Raw genomic sequence first — 21,229 nt, forward strand, 5'->3', positions numbered from 1 at the left:
TGGATGAATTCATTATCATTTAATGAAATTTAATTTTTTTTGATGTCACTCATTGGACAGCACATTCACAGGGAATACATGCAGACATCTCGACTGAGTGGGATAATTTATTCATATTACTGCTCTGCGACATCTATAGGCCTTTAAACTGATGAGACAGTTTTAACCATATGTGCGTTCTGTGTGTTTGAAGTGCAAGAAATGAACAAAACACATAGTTAAAGTGGGTTTAATACTGCTCTGAAGACAAAGTCAAAGCACCAAAAGTCAACAAGTTATAATAAATAGCTGGTAATATATTGAATAAAATATACATAATGTATATTAAACAAACACCAAGCAGAGTCTCGACATTTTGGCACAATTCTCTTCCAGTGGAAAGGAGATTCAAGTAAAAGGAGATTTTTCATTTAACTGCCTGACATCAAAAATGACTTTTTTTTATAAATTCAATTCACTACCCTAATTGTGCCCATTTATTTTACTTGTTGTTTGTCGATTTTTTTATCTGCCAAGTGTGAGATCACTGTCTGGACCGGGCAAAAACCTCACGCAGCCACGGAGAGTCTTCGTAGAGTCGTGGGTCACCGAGGTACTCTGCCGTCCTCTTGTAGAGGTAGTAGTACCACACGGAAGCTGTAAGGCAAGAAACATTGTGAAATCTGGGCCCCCTGCATAATGTGTAGACAGTATATAATTTGCAGGATTGATTCTGAAGTTTGGCCACTCTTTGGACGAAAGAATGATTTTTAATAACCTTTCTAAAATGTAGCAGGTGGGAAATTGAGGCACCTGAATCTTTTCAATATGATGATCAATGTTAAAGCTTAACTTATGGAAGAGTGGTATTTACTGAAGCATTAAATATATTGAGTCAAAATTTAAATTCTGTCCTAAAAAAAATCCAAATATTTTTGATTTTATGATCAAAAAACGAAAATGTCACTGAAAAATGTTAGTCAAAAAAGTTTTGTTATGAAGTAAAGGAAAGTAAAGCTGAAATAGTTGAGCCCAGTTTTCTATTTTAGTCATGCAACTGTACTTAGTTACAGAGGTTACAGATCGTGAAACCTCCAGTTATCTGGAACAAACTATTAGATTATTATATTTGTACTAAAAACAAAAAACAGAAACAATCAAAGTAAGTCTGTCTTACCTGTTCTTTGGAAAAGAAACAATGCTTGGAGGCTGTCTGTCCATATATATCTGTTGGGATTGAGCCATCGCAGATTCTGGAGGATGAACACAAAAATAAATGTGTCAAACTGAATGCCAGAATTATGGTATTAGGAACATTAAATACTATTTCTAAGCAGAAGAAATTGTATGTGTACCATAAACCAGGCATGGAGTATAATACTGGAGGTCAAATAGAGAGCAGAGAGCATTAGCAGAGCTCTAAATCTCTCCAGCAATATGGCAACAAGGCCGACTTGGAACACGTAGGTGTTGAACAGCATCAACAGGATGATGATCACATTAAACAGGATAGCAAGGTCCTGCATGCTGCCAAACAAGGGGTAAAAAAAGAAATCACACCAATCAGCCATGGGAAACAGAACAGTGAATTGAAAATGATACCAAGCTCACAGTACTCACACAAAAAGAACCAATTGCCTCGCAGGTTCGTCTCTCAGGATCTCACTGAAGGAGTTGACAAACAGATCAAGAGAGAGCAGGCTGAGCTGAACTACCAGCACCAGCAGGTAGTTGCTGGCCTGCAGAGATTCAGGGGCGAAGGCAGGGCGCCCGGCCGGATTGTGGGTCCACGAGGGATCCAAGGCTGCACCGCGCTCACACACAGGCTACATGAAACCTTAGTCCACCCAGTGTCGTCCTCACTCTGCTTCAACAAGTTCCACTGTCTGCTTTCATTCTTCTGCAGTACTTCATTGTTGAAAGTTTTGAAACCTTTATCCAAAATAATCACATTTAAATCAAACAAGGACCACTTTATAGCCACAGACTGTCGATTCAGTTCATGGCAAAAAAAAATTCTCTAGTAAATGACATTTTTTGCATTGTAATTGGTGTTCAGGTCAGCTGATGTTTGCCATTGCATCGTGAGTCCATCCAATTAAGGCCCTGATAAAGAGAGAGTAATGATGCAGCGTTAATATTCTGGTGAGGCAAATATACTGTATATCCAGCAAATATCTTGTTTACAAAATTAATACTCCAGAAACAAATCTATTCCCTAACAGATTGGCAAAGGAGGCCACAGTTGGTTGCATTTTGAAGATGTATTAAATATAATGTAACGCATACAACCGATAAATGTTCAACAACAACACAGATATCCATTAATTAAGATATGAAAAACTGTATGGAAAATGATATTAGTGTCTATGAAGATGCATAAATGGAGGCTTCATTATTATATTTTGGTCAAATTTCTTGCACGTTGTTCCTGATTCCTTTATTAGGCATTTTATTTGTTGCTATGAATACTTATATTACAGTCTCTTGAATGTCAAGGTTATATATGGTGAAACTCATGGCAATAAAATAAATCTTTAAAGAGTAAATCAACAGAATAGAAGCTTCACAAGAGCAACGGCAGAATTTAGAAGTTAGCTTAGGAGTCAGTTATGACATCACTAAGACACAGTAAACATCTGATACTGACGTGAAAAGTTACAAAGGGAAGCGTTTACCTTGGATGCTCAGGTATAAAGAAAAACAACTGTTCAGCAGTAACTCCTTCCTATCTTGACACCAGATGGATGTCTCAGTGCCACCAACTCACAATGAGCAGGTGTATTTATATCTTGGCACAGCCTTAGCAGGTGTGACATGGATTAAGAGCGTCCTCTCACAAACGCCTTATCACTTGTCCAAGCTGTCACAACAGCTATCTGAGAAAAACATTTGTACTGTCACGCCTGATCACAGTAATAAAACAGTTTCATCAAAACGTCAGACAAAGGTGCAAATGTCCCACTACATTTGTGAAAATGTTATTTCAATTTTAGACCAACGTTAACAGTGGCACCTAGTGGTGAACTACAAGAATGTCACATTTGTGGATACTGTCTGTACACGGTATTTTATTTTATTTTTTGTCATAATTAGCTATTGTATTAACAGACGAATTAAATTGTTTGATAGAGAGCGTTATTTGGTATAACCTGATGTTATGGATGCGCTTGATGAACTCTAGCGCCCCCCATTGGTAGAAGCTGTTAAGCGAAGGCGCAGTAACAAATCACTGTGTTTCATTTCGCTATCAGTTTGGTTCAGTGAAATTAATGATTGATCTATTTTTTAAACTCTTTTGACGCGTTTAATAAAACGACAAAGGGCATCACACGCCGCCGAGTGAGTGACTGGAGAATGCAGTGGCCTCTGGGCAGGAAAAACAGTCCGGGGTGGAGTCAGCAGCAGCAGCAGCCCCGGTCTGAACACCGACGACTGACTCACTCCTCTGCCCTCCGCACGTTTCCTGGACCGTCCCGGGACGCGGTGTCCGTGGAAGTTAGACCAAATCAAATCCTTACGGTTTCGAATTTCAATCCAGTTTGGTCTCCGGACTTCCCCACGAACAAGAGTCGCCAGGTAAGATGAAACAGGAAGTGATTTATGACGACCCTGCTCGCTGTTTTCTCTGCTTTCTGCTTTCGTCTTCATACTCAGTGTCTCACCAGTGATGAAAACGAAAATCTACTACCGCAGCTCATCGACGTCTGACTCGTTCTATGTATAATATAGATTTCCAGAAAAGAGAAAATCAATCGTTATTAAAACATATTCACGTTGCTGTCCTCTTCGGCGTTGCAAAGGTGTTGTTGATAACTTTAGCGTTAGCTTAGCTGTACAGATGTAGCATCAGGTGAACTCGCAACACTACTATGTTGTTGTTTAAAAGCGAACCGCCCACCATAACATTGTGTCTGTGTGAGTATTAAACGATACACATTATGATTAGATCTATCCAAAAGCCAGTCTAGTCAAGTTTAACGGCATTACTTAAGTGTGTTGCTTGTGCACCGCAAATTTTAGTCGTCAATATCCTTGAGTTGTAGGACTCATCTAGTTAAAACTTGTCTTTCATTCATATTCTACCACAAACTATACAGCAATAAGATAATAGCTGTTAAGTCAAAGTGAAAAAAAAAAGGTTGAAGTAGAGAATTCTTGGACAGAGTCCTTATGAGAGAGGCTCTGGTGTAACTGGATTTTGCTCATGAGTGAGGGGACTAAGAGCTTGTGGGAGCTGCAGGAGTGAAAGTGACTTTGCTTGGCAATGCAGTTCAAATGAAAACAGGAATGAGCAGAAATGCATCCTATTTTAGGATGTAATTGAGATGAGCTACACCCTGCGCACATTGCCAGTTCATTGCAGGACACAGCGAGAGTGACTTTAAGTCTTATCGTCTGATGTGCATATGATTATCTCTGTGTTTGCATTGTCAGTCAGTGCCACGTCTTGATGTTTTTCCCCAGAACATTTCAACACTGCGTATAATTGTAGCTACAAAAAGATGAACTTAATCAGTGTTTCACCTTACTGTTTACTTTTCTGTCTGGCTGTCGAAAATACCAGTGATTATCCTATTAAATTGGATCAGCCTGTAATACACCTACTGTGGAGATGAGACAGAACATTAAACCAATAAAACACTCACTTAACTCTATAATTACTACTGTCGCAGATTAAACTGCCTTGGGTTTTTGTTTCAAACAGCAGCCTTTTGGGAGCCTGTGATCAAAAACCTTTTCTTCTTCTTTCTTAGTCAACGGAAGCCTTTCGATCCATTGAAGGCTTGTTTCGGGTATTTAATTTGATCCTTCGTGTCTTCTATTTATCAAATTACTCATGTCAAATGTGTGGCAACTTTATTAACACTAGTTGGCATTTGACTGTTTAATTCATTTCCATTATAAATTGATTATTGTTTCCTCTTCTTTCACCAGAAAGAATCGAATGTACCATCCTACAACAGATTGCAACCTAACAGTTCTGATTTTAATAAGCACTTCCTGTGCAGCAATAACCTTTAATACTCTTGAACGTTTCAATCTATGATATTAAACACATTATTTAACACGTCAAATAAATGTAATTGTGTGGACCTTGCTGTGGAGTTTTCAAATGGTGGATGTTTTGAAGGTTTTTGGTATTCATTCAAGGATATACAATTCTTTTTGGTATGGTTTGTAACATATTTACTTAAATATTAAATGAGTAAGAAGAAGTATTGGAACACTCATCTCTATTTGCTTTGCAGTGCCTCCCAGAGTGTTGCTAATTAAACTTTGTTTGAGTTAAATTAACTGTCAAACGTCAAGTCTCTGTCGTGTAGCAGATGGTCAACAGATGGACTCAATTTGAAATGGACAGTGATGCAGTTGACAAAGCAAGAGGCGTTGAATAATGAAGCAGCCGGGGAACAGGTTCGTACTTGAGTCTCCAGTGCGCAGAGAAAATTGTGGGGTTTGTGTTTTTGCTCTTGTGATATAAAGATATTGTCTCTGCTTGGATAGGATTATCCAAATCTTTTGAAATAGCTGGTTGACATCCATTTTGGGTTATAAATAATTCATAAAGCACAGCCTGCTTGAATGATTGATTTACTGTTTGTTAAGATTGTCTTGTGGCTTTCGGCCTCACGACCCGTGCAAAAACATTACGTTTAAATGCAGAAAAAGAAAGAATGTTAGAGCTAGAGTTTTTGTTATATCTCATCTATATCGCCCTGGACACTCTTGTAATGACCTGCTCCTGACTCATGGCAATTCTGTCTCAGTTGCTGATCTCATGTTTCCCCGACTGTCTGCATCAGCACACTGATGTCTCATCCGATTAATGTACGACTCAGTGAAAACATACTGTTGCTTTTTAATTCAGATGGCAGCATGTTTACATTTTTTTTAAGAAAAGAATTATAAAAAAAAACATGGTCCATTCAGTGATGCCTAGAAACAGAAAACTGCTGTTTTTAACATTTCACTGTTACTTCCAATTTTCCCCCCAGGGTTGATGCTGTTTTGATTTCAAATTCCTCAGCTCCTTGGTTTGCACAATAGTGATGGAAAATGCGTCAATGTATTTCTTATGTAGTTTATTTTTAGGTTCCTTAGTCCCACACCTCACACGTGAACAACCTCTTGCACTCCCAGACTGAGCCACACCTACCCAGTGCCTATTCACTTCTGATTCTCTGTCTCTCACAGAATGGGGGTGTACGAAGAGAAGAAAGAAACATGTGGAACAATTTGCCTGAAATACCTTTTGTTCACCTTCAACTTTCTCTTTTGGGTAAGTTTCCTTTAGAACTGTGTGTAGAGCTTTAGATTATCTTAGGCATGTACAATAATGTCTGCTGGCTGACATTATTCACTCAATATTTAGTGTAATTATTAAATGTTCTGCATGTTGCATAGTCAGTTTTTCCTTCATAAATGAAAACCAGAGAACATATGCCGGGGTTTTGCCAAACTCTTGCACAGTCCTGAGGCAATTTGTAGCGCAATTGATGACCTCATCAAACCGTGCCGGGAGGCAAAACAACAACAGCTGTGTTTCTAGTCATAGCTAATAAGTTTGCTTGCTCATTACTACGAGGCATGGTCAGGAATTTTGAAAAGGTATTCCATGTTTGCATTTTGTAATAATTCCAAGGTCATGAGACCAATGAGGGACTCTTCCCTCTGTGCACCAGTGTGGACTGCTAATGGCTATTCAGTGCTGTGTCATGTGTCGCCGTTTTGACAATTCTGAGACGTTTATTTTTGATCACCTGGTTCACGTCAGTACAAGGATAGAAATGAAAGCAGGCCACACCAGGTAAGCCAGCATCAGTCTCTGAGCCTTTTGTTGCACATTAAAGGGGGCGATGTTCATTGTATTCCACAGGAGCTGTTTTTATGTTGAGCCTTTTTTTTATCTGCAAATGTGTTAGGGCTTTGTATTGGCAGGTATCTTGGGATAAGATACGTATTCCGATACAGGAGTGGGGATATATCACAGTAATATACTGTGATACTGTAAGTTCAGCAATATATTGTAATAGAGCCATAATTTTAAGGGGGTAAATCAGATCATGCAGTACAATATTGTGTGCAGGAAAACAAGTTTATTGTTATGAGGACAAGGGAATGAATCACTTACTCCAGTGTACAGAAAGAAAATGTTCGTATTAAACAGTATTAACTCCCTTCTTTCTTAGATTGATGGGTTTCTTGAACTTGAGTCCTCATTCTTAAAATTCAGGCGCTGTCGCTTTAAAAATAATATGAGATTCCATTCATTCAAATTCATCAACAAGTCACCAGTGGATCCACAGCACCTTAGATTGAATGTTTTCCAAAATGCCATTCAGCATCAGTCTTCATGGACCCCTTTGTGGACAAGGGGTAAAGAGATTTTCTAAGTTGAACTGGGGACCTTTTGCAAAGAACAGTGTACACACAATGAAAACTGGTCAGTAGTTGTCAGTTTAGCTTTTCAGTGTTTCAGGTTTTCTAGTATAATGATGACATCATTCATTTAAATGGTGGATGGAAACAAAGTATTTTCAGAGATGCGAGAAGATGTTTTCTTCAGTTCAGTGACATTCTGCCGGTGTTCATTCCAATTTACTAAGTCAATTGGATATTTCGAACCAGTGTGTGGAATGTTGCAGTCAAAGCTGATGGCGAAAGTGAGAGGATGACTCAAATGTCAACAACTCCAACTAAGAGAGCTGATTTTTCTCTGAAACAACACTCACATTCCCATGAACAATGTTCTTTTCATTTGGCAAGAAGTTTCATTGTGTCTTTTTTGGGATCTTTCTAACAAACAGGTTTTTATCTCGAAGAAAGATTAACTGTCTGTAGCTATTCCAGTTTCCTGCACGGATGCCAAGTTGCATAGTTCATCCACACAGAGAGCGTGTATTCTGACTCCAAAATGTTCCACCGTGGAGAGTTTCAGAGAGAGGAGATTTTTTTGTCTGGGAAACAATGTCACCTCTGTCAGGGCAGCAGCAGAAATTAGTTGGTATAAGAATTACATTTTCTGACTTTGCCAATTACTGTCGAATATACCTAGATTTGATATAAAAGACTGCAACAAAAAAGTTGAATGTAACACTTAAGTCACCAAGTCTACATAGTACATCCTTTGACGCATTATTTTCTTGAATGCCATACGACTCAGTTTTCCTTTTTTTTCCATAAATGAGTGAGACCTTAGGTGCCATTTTTGTAGTGGATGTACAAGTATTGTTTTCTATCTCAATACAGATCCATGGCACAGGATAAGATACTTATCCCAGAGAAATTTCTTTTTATATTTAAGACACATCAATCCTAAGGTGAGGCGGCACAAATGGCAGCAATTGTTAGTTTGCTGTTATATTTAATGGGAACTTTACATGAAGTCAGATGTCAGTCACTATCTTTTTTGACCACATGAGGTCGCTTCAAGCAAATTTTACCCAGTGCCGTCTAAAAGCAACTCCATTTCATAATTATAAGTGCATTTAATTCAACAGTACTTTTTAAACTTGCTACTTCGCTGCCGAAATATGCAGTAATCGGCTACTTTAGTGGACTAACTAGCATGTTCTTGCCTTTAGGGACTTTTTAGTTCTGCTGTGAAAAATTCGAATAGATAATTCATGCCAAAATGTAGTGGTTTTTCTACCCTGATTTGACGTTTTTTTTGTTATTATAGACTAATAATAGTTCATTTAAAATTATTGATCTTGTCATATAAGTGCTGAACTGAAATCAAACTTTATTTGTGTTGCACAGTTTACAGAATACATGCAATTAAAACAAAGCAGGTTTTAGGTGGTAAGGAGACACAAGTGAAATACGCTGCAAGATAGACTGACAAATGAAACATTTAGTAGTCAAAGCAATGCAAGATTAAAAGTGGCCTAGAAGTGAAAAGTCATTAACAAGTTAGTTCATTTAAATACAATTTACATAAAAGTTAGATTAAATAGATAAGAGTTCAGTGTGTGTTTAAAAAGTGTCCACACTGTCGACAGCCCTGAACAACATAAAAACATTTTTTGCATCTTCCAGGATAGCATTCTCATTAAATCCATGAAAGGAGATGACAAGCAGCCAAGGGGACATCACTGCCCTTGAACGAGCAGTTTTTTTCAGTAGCCACACCAGGGCACACAAACATTTGGCACAAGGTAATCCATGCAGATACATGAAAAAAGGATGATTTCATTGCATCCTCCTAGTTGAAACACAAGATGTCACAGGTGAGTAGGCTGTGTTTGCCTATCAATATTATTTGAAACGTGAATATGAAATAAATCCAAGTTCTAAAATATTTTACAGAGATTAAAAATGTAAACTGATTTCAGACACTGAATTAGATTTGGATCATGGTGATGATGACTTAAAAAAATTTTTTTTTTACTCTCAGCTATGCAATATCAGCTAATGTTCTTCTCTTAGCTTGCAGGGGGCGTTGTGATGGCGGTGGGTGTCTGGACCTTGGTGGAAAAGAGCGACTACATCAGCCTGCTCTCCTCCAAGACGTATGCTGCCTCAGCCTACATTCTGGTTCTGGCTGGAGCCATCGTCATGGTAACAGGCGTGCTGGGCTGCTGCGCCACCTTCAAGGAGCAGAGGAGGCTACTGCGAGTGGTAAGAGATCGTGTCAGAGTGGAGACATATTTGGGGCCTCATATATTACTCAGGTACAGCGAAGACGCTCTGCTGTCAATTTGAATATGAATTGGATTGGTGGGGTTTCTTTAGCCCATCAAACCGTCACCATGGCATGTTTCATATTTCTTTTATGGCGATGTTTCCTTTTACTTACTGTTTACTATTGAAGTCCCTCTTGTCCTCGCATAACGTGGTGATAAATAACAGTTAAATCATTACCATTAATATTACCCCTCACACTTCTTACTGAAATAATTCCACAATTTAATTGCCATTGTTTGGCACCCTTTGGCTTACCGAGATATCAAGATGATGGATCTGTGCACTGAGAACATCTGCCCAGTAGCCTCGATTTACTCAGTGATGCTGGCTATAGTCAGGGGGAAAAAATAAATAAATAAAAAATAAGAGTCCTACAACTGGAATAAAGAAATGAAGTAACGTTACGAAGATGTATTCAAAGGTTGTCACAAAATGTGGAATGAATGATAATAAATAATGAATAATAAAAACTACATTAAAGAACTACGAATCGCTGGCTGCAGGATGTTTGAATATTACACACATACTTGAAACCTAAACAAAAACTATGGAAAACTTCTAAGCACATGTGTCTTTGATTTAAATTGTATATTCATTTCCAGCAATATTCTTCTGTCTTCAGTTTCAGTATATACCAAAACGTGTTCTTGAGATTGGTCAGATGTTGGCCGTCAGACCCCTCAAATTCATAAAAGACAGCTACAGTTCTGCTTAAAATAAATCCCTGAGTCCTCAGTCTGGTTTGATAATTGATATTCCCCATCACTCTGCCTTGAACTTTTTCATGCTCAGTGCATCCTGAAGAGTTTAGATTAGAGCAATGAATCACAGTGAAAGAATGAACTTGTCTAGAAGGAGAGATGTTATCAACATTGTTAAAGAGGGCAAACATCAGCCAGGGCGGTGCAGGGGAAAGGCAGATTGATTGCTTTCCTGTATGGCCTCAGAGTACCTGGTAGTGTCTGAGAGGACACGAGCGTAGCAGACCTCACTGTCTTGTATTCTAAAGGTCACAGGTTCTTGTTACAAAAAGAGCTGATCTGTTAAAATGGTAGTGAATAGGCTGCAGTGGTGTGCTGTGTTTGAAAATAAACTTTTTTGTCCGCTTTTTGGGAGATGTCCTAACAAACACCATGAAAAAAATAATCATCCAGGAATCAGTTTACAATTACATTTTATTTTGCTTAGCAGTGTGCATGTTGTTATATTTGACCAGAATTAATAATAATAAAAGTATGTTCAGTGGCTGAAGTCACTCCAAAGGCCAAGCATTTGACATGAGTAGAAACCAAAGTGTAAGTATTCATGTAAAGAAGGATGTAACTCTATCATAAACATCATTTCAATTCTTCCTGAGTTATGACTATCCTTCCCAAATCAAGATAGTTAAAAACAAATGCAAAATATTTTTTTTGCAAATGTGTCAGACTGGTTATGTATTTTACATGAAAGTTGAATACAAAGTTAAGCTGTGGCCACACGCCACCAGAAGTGATGCATGAGAGTTCAACAAGTTAACCTTTTTATTTTCACCTAGAACCAGATGTAATTTGAAGTTGAAAACGGTCTATTTCATTCTAGTCGACCGTGTCATTGTTAAATTCAAATTTCCTTCAACAAAAGGTCAGAAAATGATTTATCATGTATCACTGTACTTCAGTGTGATAGTTTTCTGTCGCTTAGTCTATTTTTTTTTCCAAAAGTGACTCAGAGTAGTTTGTGTTGAGTTTGACCTAATAAGTGTTTAACACCAAAGCAAAGGTTGCAGAGTAAGTCTCTTCAAACTCAGACACATATCCGATCGTCAAGTGTCTGATTCAAGTCACCTTCAGTGTGACAGTGAACTTTGTCAGTAATTGGAAAGGCAGCCGCACACCTCTAATAGAGCCCTAAAATAGAAGCACAGCGGCACATGTGCTGAATACCAATGTGTTTTCTGCGCTGCAGTTGTTCTCCGTTAATGTATACCTGATGCTCAGAGGTGGACGTAGATGAAGTTGTTGGGGGAACAGGTGGTGTTGAAATTGAACATTAGATGCCAGGTTCCATTTATTCTCCTCTGTGTAAAGGCACAACCTGGCGTGTCTTAAAAGGAAAAATAAACCTTTTGAGTCACAATTTTTTAGTGTGTGTCAAAGTCACACGAGAGTGGAAGCATGACTCAGACATTAAATGACTGTGTTGGTGTTGTCAAGGATCATGTCAGGGCCTTTGGAGTCAGTAAATCAGATGCTTCAGCCTCAACAGCCAGCATCAGGGTGTCTGTCAGGCTCACTGCACTTCACTGTCTTCAGAAGGTAGAGTGCCATCTGAGTGCAGCAAATACAGGCAGGTAAAGCAAGGGATATTTATTGTGCGGACACTACAGCCATGCTAATTTATGTTTTTGTCTCTGCATTTTCTTGTATATTTTTGTCTATGTGCACATTTAAAACCTCCAGCCTTTTGTGTGTATTGTGTTTGAGTGTTTGTTTATTCTCTGTTTCCAGTACTTTGCCTTGTTGCTGTGTATTTTCCTGTTGGAGATCCTGGCAGGAGTGTTGGCCTACATCTACTATCAACAGGTATCGCACTTCCAGTTGGTGTACCCCACGAGTTGCTCATTTACACTGCCTCATTCATCTGAACAAATCATTTGGTGCATATCCAAATTGTAAATGGCCTGTTTTTAAGCATTACTCTACAAGCAAGTCACGACTACACTGAATCCACGTAGTATAGGTAATTTGTAGGTCTCACCACACTTGTGACACAGATCTCGATATTTGCTTGATGAACAGTCTTCCTCATTTCACACCAATCCGAAATTCTAATCTCGACTTTATGGGAAATGCTGTGCGTACAAGGTCGTCTTTCAGGCCTTGTTAGGTGTCGTTCGGTTTCCCAAACTGCCAACAGGTTCCAAACCTTTCCGCTCGACTTGTTTCCTCTTCCCTCCTCTCCTCTTTATTGTCAGCCACCGTCTCTAATCTTTTCTTCCTCATTTATTTCCTTGATATCTCTGTCACGCTTTGATTTACAATGGATTTCCAGCTGGCTTGTTGCCATAGAAACAGAGCCCAGCAGACATCTTGCTCCTCTACTGAGCGTTTTTACCTCTATTCTTTAAAGGCAGATTTTCTACCTACGCCACTGGTGTCATTAAATCTGGGTTTCCTGACATTTCATCAACAACGTCACCTAATCCTCCCTTGTTTGTCACACAACAACAAGAAATATATTTTCTATTTTATTTATTTATTTTTTAATATGCAAATGTATCTGTTTTTTTCCTGTGGCTAGCTGAATGAAGAGCTGAAGCAAAACCTGAGGGAGACAATGATCAAGAAGTACAAACAGAGCACCCATGAACACGTCACCAGCGCAGTGGACAAACTGCAGAACGAAGTAGGTTCAAATGTGATGATGTGTTTTCACAGATCTTGGCACCCTATTGATAACCTTTTTAGCTTTAAATCTGCCATCTATGTTTGTCCTCAATGTGGCGCTCTACACTGTGAAAGAAATTTTAAAAGCGCTGTCAAACGTCAACAATAAATTTTAAAGCAAACTTTAAAAAAAAAAGCGACATTGAAGTTGGGTAAATCAAGAGGTTTAGCATTGCCACCAGAGGAAAATACAGACTGAAGATTCCATTAACCTCTGGCACAGTGAGACGTCTTAAAATAGAAGATGCTTAATTCTAATGGCTGTTACTTTTTACTTTGTCATATCTAAAGCACATTCAGGCTTAATTTAATTTATTTGAATTTTGTAAAAATGACTTTTTAAAACTTCACTTTCTCCTCCACACCGTTGATGCTTGTAGCTTTACGCAGCTTGGTTTTATGTCATGTCATCCAGATTTAGCACCATTAAGTAGCGGTGTTTTGCACTTCACAGAAGAAGATAGTCGTATGTGTCTCATGTGCTTCTGCGTTTCTTAATTTGTGTCTCTCCACCAGTTCAAGTGCTGTGGAAGCAACAGTTCTGCTGACTGGGCGGAGAGTGTGTGGATTCGCTCCCGGGATGCAGACGGCAGACTGGTGCCCGACAGCTGCTGCAAGACTCGCACTGAACTCTGCGGCCGTCGGGACCATCCGTCCAACATCTACAAGGTCGAGGTGAGACGAAGACGTGTGTGTGTTTGCCCAGTTTTGCCATACTGGTGAGGACCAATTCTTGGAAACATACCTACTTGTGAGGACATTCCACATTATACCGGGTGGCATTTTTTGCCGGTCGCCACAAAAAAAACTTTTAAATAACTAGATTGTTATAATTAACATAAAGTTTGGTCCAGAGTCAGTTAGGTTTAGGGTGAGCAACTGGGAAAGAATTATGACAATGAAAGGTCCCCACAAAGTAGTGTAGTAGTGTGTGTCGGCAGTCAGAACCCATGTGACTTCACACTGTCATGTGTATATTTATCACATCCTTTTGGATTCTCTTAAATGTTAAAATACTGGCGCTCCAGAGACATAGACACCTGTGTTCAATTCACAAATTTTGTCTCCGACCTTTTGGCCCACACAACTCTAGAAAACGAAACTTTATTTATTAACCTTTATTTTGCACCCACTAGTTTCCATTAATGAAGATAAGTAATTCCCACCATGGCTGTAGGAGCATACAGTATCTACTCTGGGAACCTGACAAGTGAAACCTGTTAATCTGACTTTCACAATGCTCATTTAAGGGGAAGGATAATAAATGACATTGTGTTGTGTATTTTTGTCAGCTCTTTAGCTGATAAGAGACATTTCCAGGGAGGGTTTCTGTGACAGAAAGATGCCTTCCACTTACCTTTTCATTAAGAGCCATGCTTAGCTTGTACTTTGATGAGGACATTTGCAGAGTGTGGCTGTTAAAAGGTACTGTTTTTTAAAAGTCCCTTTGCTCCACTGTAACCGGTCAGCAGCTGAAGATGGGGATGGTAATGACAGACTCTGCAGAGCACTACTCACAGCTCAGTATCCCTGAGCAGTACATATGTTTGCAGCCCGACTCCCACATCAACTCAAACAGCAGTTTGTTTTTCATTCAGGGTGGCTGCATCTCTAAACTGGAGAAATTCATCCTGGACCATCTAAAAATCATTGGAGCAGTGGGCATTGGGATTGCCTGTGTGCAGGTGAGCTAAGGAAATAGACGTGTAAACAAGGACTCTGCTTTTATTAAACTCCTTATTTTCCCTCCAGATCGTGGGGATGGTGTTTACATGCTGCTTGTATCACAATCTCAAGGCAGAGCCGTACTAACAGGGAACAAAGACCACTGTGTGGAATGTGTGAGTGTGAGGGGTTAAGAAGGTAACTTCATCACCGCTTTCTCTTCTCATATGGCTTTTTTTTCTTGCCCCTCAAATTCAGGTAGCACATCTCGCCTTGTTGTAATAAACCTAAAAAGTAGTCATTAGATTCTCACATTGCAAAGTAAGCCACTTCTTTAGAATCACAAGAAGATTTCTTCTGTCAGTTTTGGTACCAGCCTCATTGCAGCATTTGTCTGAGCTAGTGTTTCACTTTTGAAAACATTCTTTTTTCGTTAGACTCGGCCGGTACCTATCAAAGTGGAAAGTGAGTCATACCTTTTATGGACACATGATGCAACACCGAGGAGACAAATAATACGGATTAGAGGACTAAAACTAGCACTTTTTGGACGATGTTAATCCTGCTCGCAAAATCGCTTCCTCTTTGCTGTTCTACTTCTGTGCCATTTCAATGCATTTGATCACACTGGATGTGTCTCCAGGGCATTTAGAGTCTCGCACTGGTGGCCTTTTCTACGTTTGAAAACTGTTTTGTAGAATGTTTTTTTTATGCTTTACTGTAGTGCTTTCTGCCAAATACTTTCATGTGGACTGCGATGTAGTGTTATAGCAGCAGAGCCGTCACTAGCCCCTCCTCCAGGAAGGACTCAGGGGCTTCATGAAGCTTTCTATTTTAAATAGCACTGTTCAGCAATATTGGGCCTGAAACAGAAGTTCCAGTAGTTCATCAACACTAGCTGAAAATACATTAGTGTGAGAATCAGATCCTCAATTTCACTCATTTCAAGCCATATCATTTATTTTAAGCTGAAGCCGACTGATTTTAATACACGCTAAAGCCAGCATTTCACTCAGAACGATGGCAAAATAAAACTCACTACAAAGTGCCTCATGTTTTCCGTTGCCTTCTATTTAAATGCCAAACATATTCTTTCTCAACCTTTTTAATGTAGAAATCTTTTTTATGACTTCTTTGTTATGAATGAAGATTGTATTTTTTTTTTCCACCAATAGATGCATCATTGTATTTAAAGACTACTGTCGCTGTTAACAACCATCAGCACCTGTGTGCCTCAAAGAACACTTTAATTCAACACACTGTACTTCTGTCTGTGGTTAATACAATACCTTTTTTAAGTTTTAAATAAATCTGAGTGAACAATTTTGTCTTACTGTTTTTGTTTTAAGTTGTTCATGTTATTGTTTCAGGAAATACCGATTCAATTTAGATAATAATAATAATGATAATAATAATAATAATAACATCAGACCATGCTGAAACCCCAGTGAATAAAATGTATGGGTAAAACAAATAAATACATACATAAATGACCTTAAACTTTGAGTTATAACAAAACAAAAAGGAGGTTCAGAAAGTGCAGCCAAATCCCCTGTTTTTTTTTTGTTTTTGTTTTTTTTTTTTTACGTGTAAAAGGTTTTGCACTGTTGTTACTGCAGCGGTTTTTCCACTTTTAAAAACTCAAATATTATGTGTGATGTTTATGATTTGTGGAAGAGAGTCATAAAAAGTCGCCCGATCAGGTTGCAGCGGTAACAATGTTGAAAGAAGTAATCGGCAGACAGTGATCTCTGGCCTACATCAATTACATCAGCTCGCCCAAAACTGCCGAAAACCTCATTTAATGCGGTAAGCCCATGTAACCATTGGTGCTTAAAATACGGTTGGCGGCTTTAAGGTGCATTAGCGTATGAAGTCAGAAGTCAATTAGCTAATGATTCTGGGCTGTGACCATGCAGTGGCGTGAAGTGTGCGCCTGGTTGTTGCTGCCGTCGTGGGTCATATTCCAAATGAGGTTGGTGGGACACAGGGAGAGAGAAAATAAGCATGCCCACTGCTCATTTGACCCTTTTTAATGCAGTTGTTATTGACTTTGCGTCAGTCTTCACAGTTGCAGTAACAGGGAGCAAACAGAGGGAGGCAGCACTCGCCAGGGTTTCCGCCTCATAATAGTTCACTGCTGCGAACAGCTGCTGCCAAAAACACCCAGAGGCTGTTGAGGATCACCTCCTCCCCAATATTCACTCACTTTCCCTGTTGCAGACTGGCCTTTACTAAAGGCTGGCGACAGCAAATGGATCAAGATTTGGTCATCGGGTTGATCCAAGCCATCAGTCCTCCGTTTGACTTTATGACATGCCTCTCTATTTTTATGAAAATTTTTTTTATAAAAAAAATAAAAATAAGGTGGAGTCACCTTGTATTTTCCAGGCAATTGGGCCGCAAAGTTACAGCAATTGATTGTGCTCCCGTCTGTCTAACTCAATTCGGGATGTAGATGTGGGTTGGAGTCAGTAAAACATCGGATGAAAGCAGCAAACACCTTGGAAAGCCACATCACACATTCATCATGCGAATGATGCCGGTCCTCCTGAATAAACTGCAATCGTTTCACCTATACTTGCTGTGAGTGTAGTGTGGAGATGACAACAAAGGTTTTGACTGCAACACAGATCGATGGCCCTCCGGAGTAACTGGACCCCTCAGTTATGAAGTAATCTTTATGAAGTAAATGTCTTAATGGAATTTCGTTACATGGGCATAATAAGGAGAAATGTAGTTGGTTCCCTTTGAGTTATTTCTGGAAATAAAAAAGAGAGTATGGAGCCTGGTTCTGGTTTTAGCAACTGCTCAGCGGTGAGACTAATAAAGTCCTGGAGTAGGACTTCACCACACACCTGGTACAGCTGAGTCAACATTTGCACTTGTTTCTTACCTCCACTTGGAGGGAATTCAGGACTTAATGTGCTCATTAGAGCAGAAGTAGTCCAACACATGGCGGTTTTAACAGGAGGCCCTTCCCCGTGCGGGAGACATCTGTGGAATGGAAATGCTCTTGACACAGCCTTCGTCTTTCCTTTGACTTAAAATAGATGGCAGTAATAATGACGATCCTTTGAAGGAGTGTCCGCCTCACCGGGGAACACCACTATAAATCTTCCTCTCGGATTGTGCTTGTTTTCTTTCGTACGCAAGCCAACACAGGCAGTATGCTGATAATGCCGGCCTGTGGCATTTTCAAAGCCTCCTCACATGGCTCTGCACCTTGTCTCCCTCCATGTGGAGGATTTGCTATTTTCAGGCCAGGGGTTCCACACTCACCTTAAAACTCCCCCCCTTTTTCCTGGTGCTGAGATGATTCCTGGCCTCACACCACAGTAAACAAGAAGGGCCGTTGTATTTTCCGTGCAGCTGGTGACAGTTGAAGTTGCATGCAAGGTGTTTGTTCTGAGGGTTACTCAAGGGCAGGAGAACCCAAGGAGACAGACACCTCACTGCGTCTAATTTTGGACCTTCTTTATGTTTTGCCATCTAAAAAAGTCCTTGAATTAGAACAGCTTGTATTCTTGGAGTACGGCTGAAAGAATAGGAGCAGGCTTTCGGGAACGCAGCAGATGGCTGCTTATGGAGTTACGTTTTATTGAGCGTGTGCTGTTGCTACATGCACCATGTCTCACCTCATTGAAGTGATTTGACCTCAGAAGAAACTGACTGCCGTTGGTGGTCGATGCTCTTTTTCTTGTAGAAAAATCTCATGAAAATAATAACCATCGACCATCATTACGATTAGATGTTGTTGAGCCCAGAACTTTATCAATATTTAATCAGTCCCTCTCTAATGGTACAGTCCATCAGCCTTTAAATATCATTGGTTACTTCTGAAAGTGATCAATGACCTTCAGCCATCAGGAAACCTGTCCTCATCCACAGCAAATGTACCTGCGGTGTGCCACAAGGTTCCATTTTAGGTCCCGTTCTATTCCCTATTTACATGCTACCTCTTGGTCTACTCATCCAGCGTCACCATGCCTCTTGCTTAAAAGGAAATGAATGCAGACCCGGGAGGTCAACCGAGCTGTTTCCCAACGGGACATCAGGCCACCCAAAGATCAAGGCGACTCGGGTTCATGTTCAGAGGTGAACATTTTCACACTCGTCCTTGACTCTCTGTGCTTTGACGATCTTTTTACTGCATGTCTTCTACCACGTCGCCATCGTCTTCAGTAGCGCCTCTTCTCCTCATTATTCATTTAATCCTGTGGGTAATAGCCATCATCCATCATAAGTATGAAGTATTTATTAGAACAAAAGCCTCAGAAAGAGTAATGCATCACAGACAACATGGTATGTAAACCGCCGTTCACTGAATCCTCAACTCAAACCTTTGATGTCTGAATCCACTGGACTGGGAGCGAAAATGATAGTGCTTAACTTTGGTGTGGTTATACTTCAGTGTTGATCTATTCATTGTTGGAATATTTTTATTGTCCCCATTTCCATCCAATTTTCTGAGGTCAGGTCGCAGTGGTAGCACCTGAAGTGAAGAAACCCAGCCTCCTCTCCGGCCTAGAAACGCCAGAACATTTGAGGAAATAATGAGGCATTCTCATGTCAACCAAAGGACTGGGTGTGACCTGTTTCATCCCAGATATGGACATACCAGGAACACCTCCAAACACATTTGTACAAACGGCAGTGAACTGTTGCCTCTCTTCTACAAGGCACAGCTTGTCATCTCCAACACACGGTGTTGTGTTTACTGATGTCACTGCTGATGTCACCCTTCTATATACAGGGGTTGAACAAAATAATGGAAACACCTTAAAGCTTTTTTAGCTTTAAGGTGTTTTTTGGGTGATTATTTTGTCCAACCCCTGTGTCTCTATGTATATATATATATATCCATAGAAATATATATACAGTTGTACCTCGGTTCTCGACCACAATCCGTTCCAGACGTCCGTTCGAGAAGTGAATTGTTCGAAATCTGAATCAATTTTCCCATTACAATGAATGGAAAAAGAAATAATGCGTTCCAAGCCTTAAAATAGTCTTTTGTAGGAGTGAATGTAGAGTGTCTGCTGCAGGTGCACTGTTCCTCTATGTGTGTGGCCGCTGCATGTGGGAGGGGTTGCTGAGTGAGTGACGTCTGAGAGGTGCCCGGTGCGTGTCCAGCTCTGAATGTGCGCTTCTGTGCAGTTTGGCTGTGACAAAGTCATAAACCAAGTCACGCTCTGTCCCAGACTCGCCTCATCCCTGTCCCAGCTCCAGCCCACAACAGGACATCAAACCCTGGAGTGTGTGCTCCAGCACCTCCCCTGTGACACTCTACCACGGTCCAGTGCGGAGACAGGAAAGGTTTTACACCTTAACAATAACAAAGCGTGTCGTGGGTCAGCTGATCGGTCCGTGGACGTTACGGTTTTTCGGCTTTTTTCGGGGGCCTTCGAGTTCTGGATTTTCGTTCGAAATCCGAAGCAAAAAAATCTCAATTTTTGTTCGGACTCCGATTTGTTCGAATTCCAGGACGTTTGAAAACCGAGCTACCACTGTATATATATTTCTATATATATTGTGACCGTTGAGAGGGGTCGTCAAAGAACGAGGGTAAGAGAAGATTGAAAATAAAAATCAAGTGATGACACCATGTGCGATCATGAAATCACACTTTCAAAATGCATAGAAAATGTTGGTTTGCTGTATTTTATTTAATTTAAACCACATTCCATTTAAGATTCTTGATGTGTCTCCTACATCAAGAACTACTTTCAATTGCGATGTATTTTAAGGGACAAGAAATACTTCTAAATAGCCAACAGAAAAGATGAACAATTAAGAAAAAAATAATCAAACCAGAAAGTTATGTTTCAGTTGCATCAAAATTTTAAAGAAATGCACAAGACAAAAATGTCAGAGACAACAACGTCAGTTTTATAGTTTTGTTCTGACTCGGTCAAAGGGCCGCACTTTGCCCTGGTCTTGGTGAAATCTTTGGGTGATTCATATAAACATTCAATTATTCATCAAAGGTTCATCTGCTTTTGACACAAAAGCAAAAGTCACTCAACATTTGTGGTCCGCTTTATTTTAACATGTGTTTCCTATATAAACAATAGGTGTCAATGTCATGCGCGACTGTAACTCATCAACTCATCTTTTTGAAATGAATCTCAAGTGTATCATTGGTCTCTATTCAAAGTGGCATCATACCTCTGCTGCTGTCAAGCTAAACAGGCCACAGATGATGGCCAGTAACCCCCAACGCGTCCAGGCCTCTCACTCTATGACACCTCAGGTGAGCCCAAGAGGAACGTGTCTCACTCTGTCTTGCGTCGCCCACATCTCAGGTCATCTGTATTCCACATGACTGTCTCCACTATATGTGTCTGGCCGTGGAGGAGGGGAAGGAGGAGGAGTGGTGGAACAGATGTAATATTGAGTCTGTAGATGGCAGCAACACTCTTGGCCTATCTGTCTCAATAAATAGGGAAAAAAGTCCTCTG

At 39.9% G+C, this 21,229-nt stretch overlaps 2 protein-coding genes across 4 annotated transcripts; one reads left to right on the forward strand and one right to left on the reverse strand.

Moving 5' to 3' along the window:
• Positions 1-223: 223 nt before the first annotated feature.
• LOC128759124 (transmembrane protein 138-like) lies at positions 224-2,791 on the reverse strand. 3 transcript variants are annotated; one of them, XM_053865811.1, is made up of 5 exons: positions 2,658-2,791; positions 1,600-2,085; positions 1,335-1,506; positions 1,157-1,232; positions 224-636 (listed from the first exon to the last, which is right to left on the reverse strand). In XM_053865811.1, exons 3-5 carry the CDS (start codon positions 1,503-1,505, stop codon positions 524-526), a joined length of 360 nt encoding a protein of 119 aa, XP_053721786.1. In that variant the 5' UTR covers position 1,506; positions 1,600-2,085; positions 2,658-2,791; the 3' UTR covers positions 224-523. The 3 variants fall into 3 exon arrangements, with proteins under 3 accessions (XP_053721786.1, XP_053721783.1, XP_053721785.1); XM_053865808.1 differs by having other exon boundaries at positions 1,335-2,085; XM_053865810.1 differs by lacking the exon at positions 2,658-2,791 and having other exon boundaries at positions 1,335-2,651.
• A 550-nt stretch (positions 2,792-3,341) lies between these two features.
• LOC128758797 (CD151 antigen-like) lies at positions 3,342-16,077 on the forward strand. Its single transcript, XM_053865142.1, has 8 exons — positions 3,342-3,558; positions 6,178-6,262; positions 9,415-9,606; positions 12,162-12,236; positions 12,955-13,059; positions 13,617-13,775; positions 14,699-14,785; positions 14,853-16,077. Exons 2-8 carry the CDS (start codon positions 6,179-6,181, stop codon positions 14,910-14,912), a joined length of 762 nt encoding a protein of 253 aa, XP_053721117.1. The 5' UTR covers positions 3,342-3,558; position 6,178; the 3' UTR covers positions 14,913-16,077.
• The last annotated feature ends 5,152 nt before the right edge of the window (positions 16,078-21,229 follow it).

The sequence above is a fragment of the Synchiropus splendidus genome, chromosome 5 (genome assembly GCF_027744825.2).
Source record: "Synchiropus splendidus isolate RoL2022-P1 chromosome 5, RoL_Sspl_1.0, whole genome shotgun sequence".
Classification (NCBI taxonomy): Eukaryota; Metazoa; Chordata; class Actinopteri; order Syngnathiformes; family Callionymidae; genus Synchiropus; species Synchiropus splendidus.

What these genes read in the sequence shown, in the direction of transcription:
- LOC128759124 (XM_053865808.1), bottom strand. Translation starts at nt 1,550, where the DNA reads ATGGCTGATTGGTGTGATTTCTTTTTTTACCCCTTGTTTGGCAGCATG. An exon ending in TACTCCATGCCTGGTTTATG is followed by an intron (nt 1,233 to 1,334) that starts GTACACATACAA and finishes TTCATCCTCCAG; the next exon opens with AATCTGCGATGGCTCAATCC. An exon ending in GTTTCTTTTCCAAAGAACAG is followed by an intron (nt 637 to 1,156) that starts GTAAGACAGACT and finishes CTTGCCTTACAG; the next exon opens with CTTCCGTGTGGTACTACTAC.
- LOC128758797 (XM_053865142.1), top strand. Translation starts at nt 6,179, where the DNA reads ATGGGGGTGTACGAAGAGAAGAAAGAAACATGTGGAACAATTTGCCTG. An exon ending in AGAGGAGGCTACTGCGAGTG is followed by an intron (nt 9,607 to 12,161) that starts GTAAGAGATCGT and finishes CTCTGTTTCCAG; the next exon opens with TACTTTGCCTTGTTGCTGTG. An exon ending in CCAACATCTACAAGGTCGAG is followed by an intron (nt 13,776 to 14,698) that starts GTGAGACGAAGA and finishes TTTTTCATTCAG; the next exon opens with GGTGGCTGCATCTCTAAACT.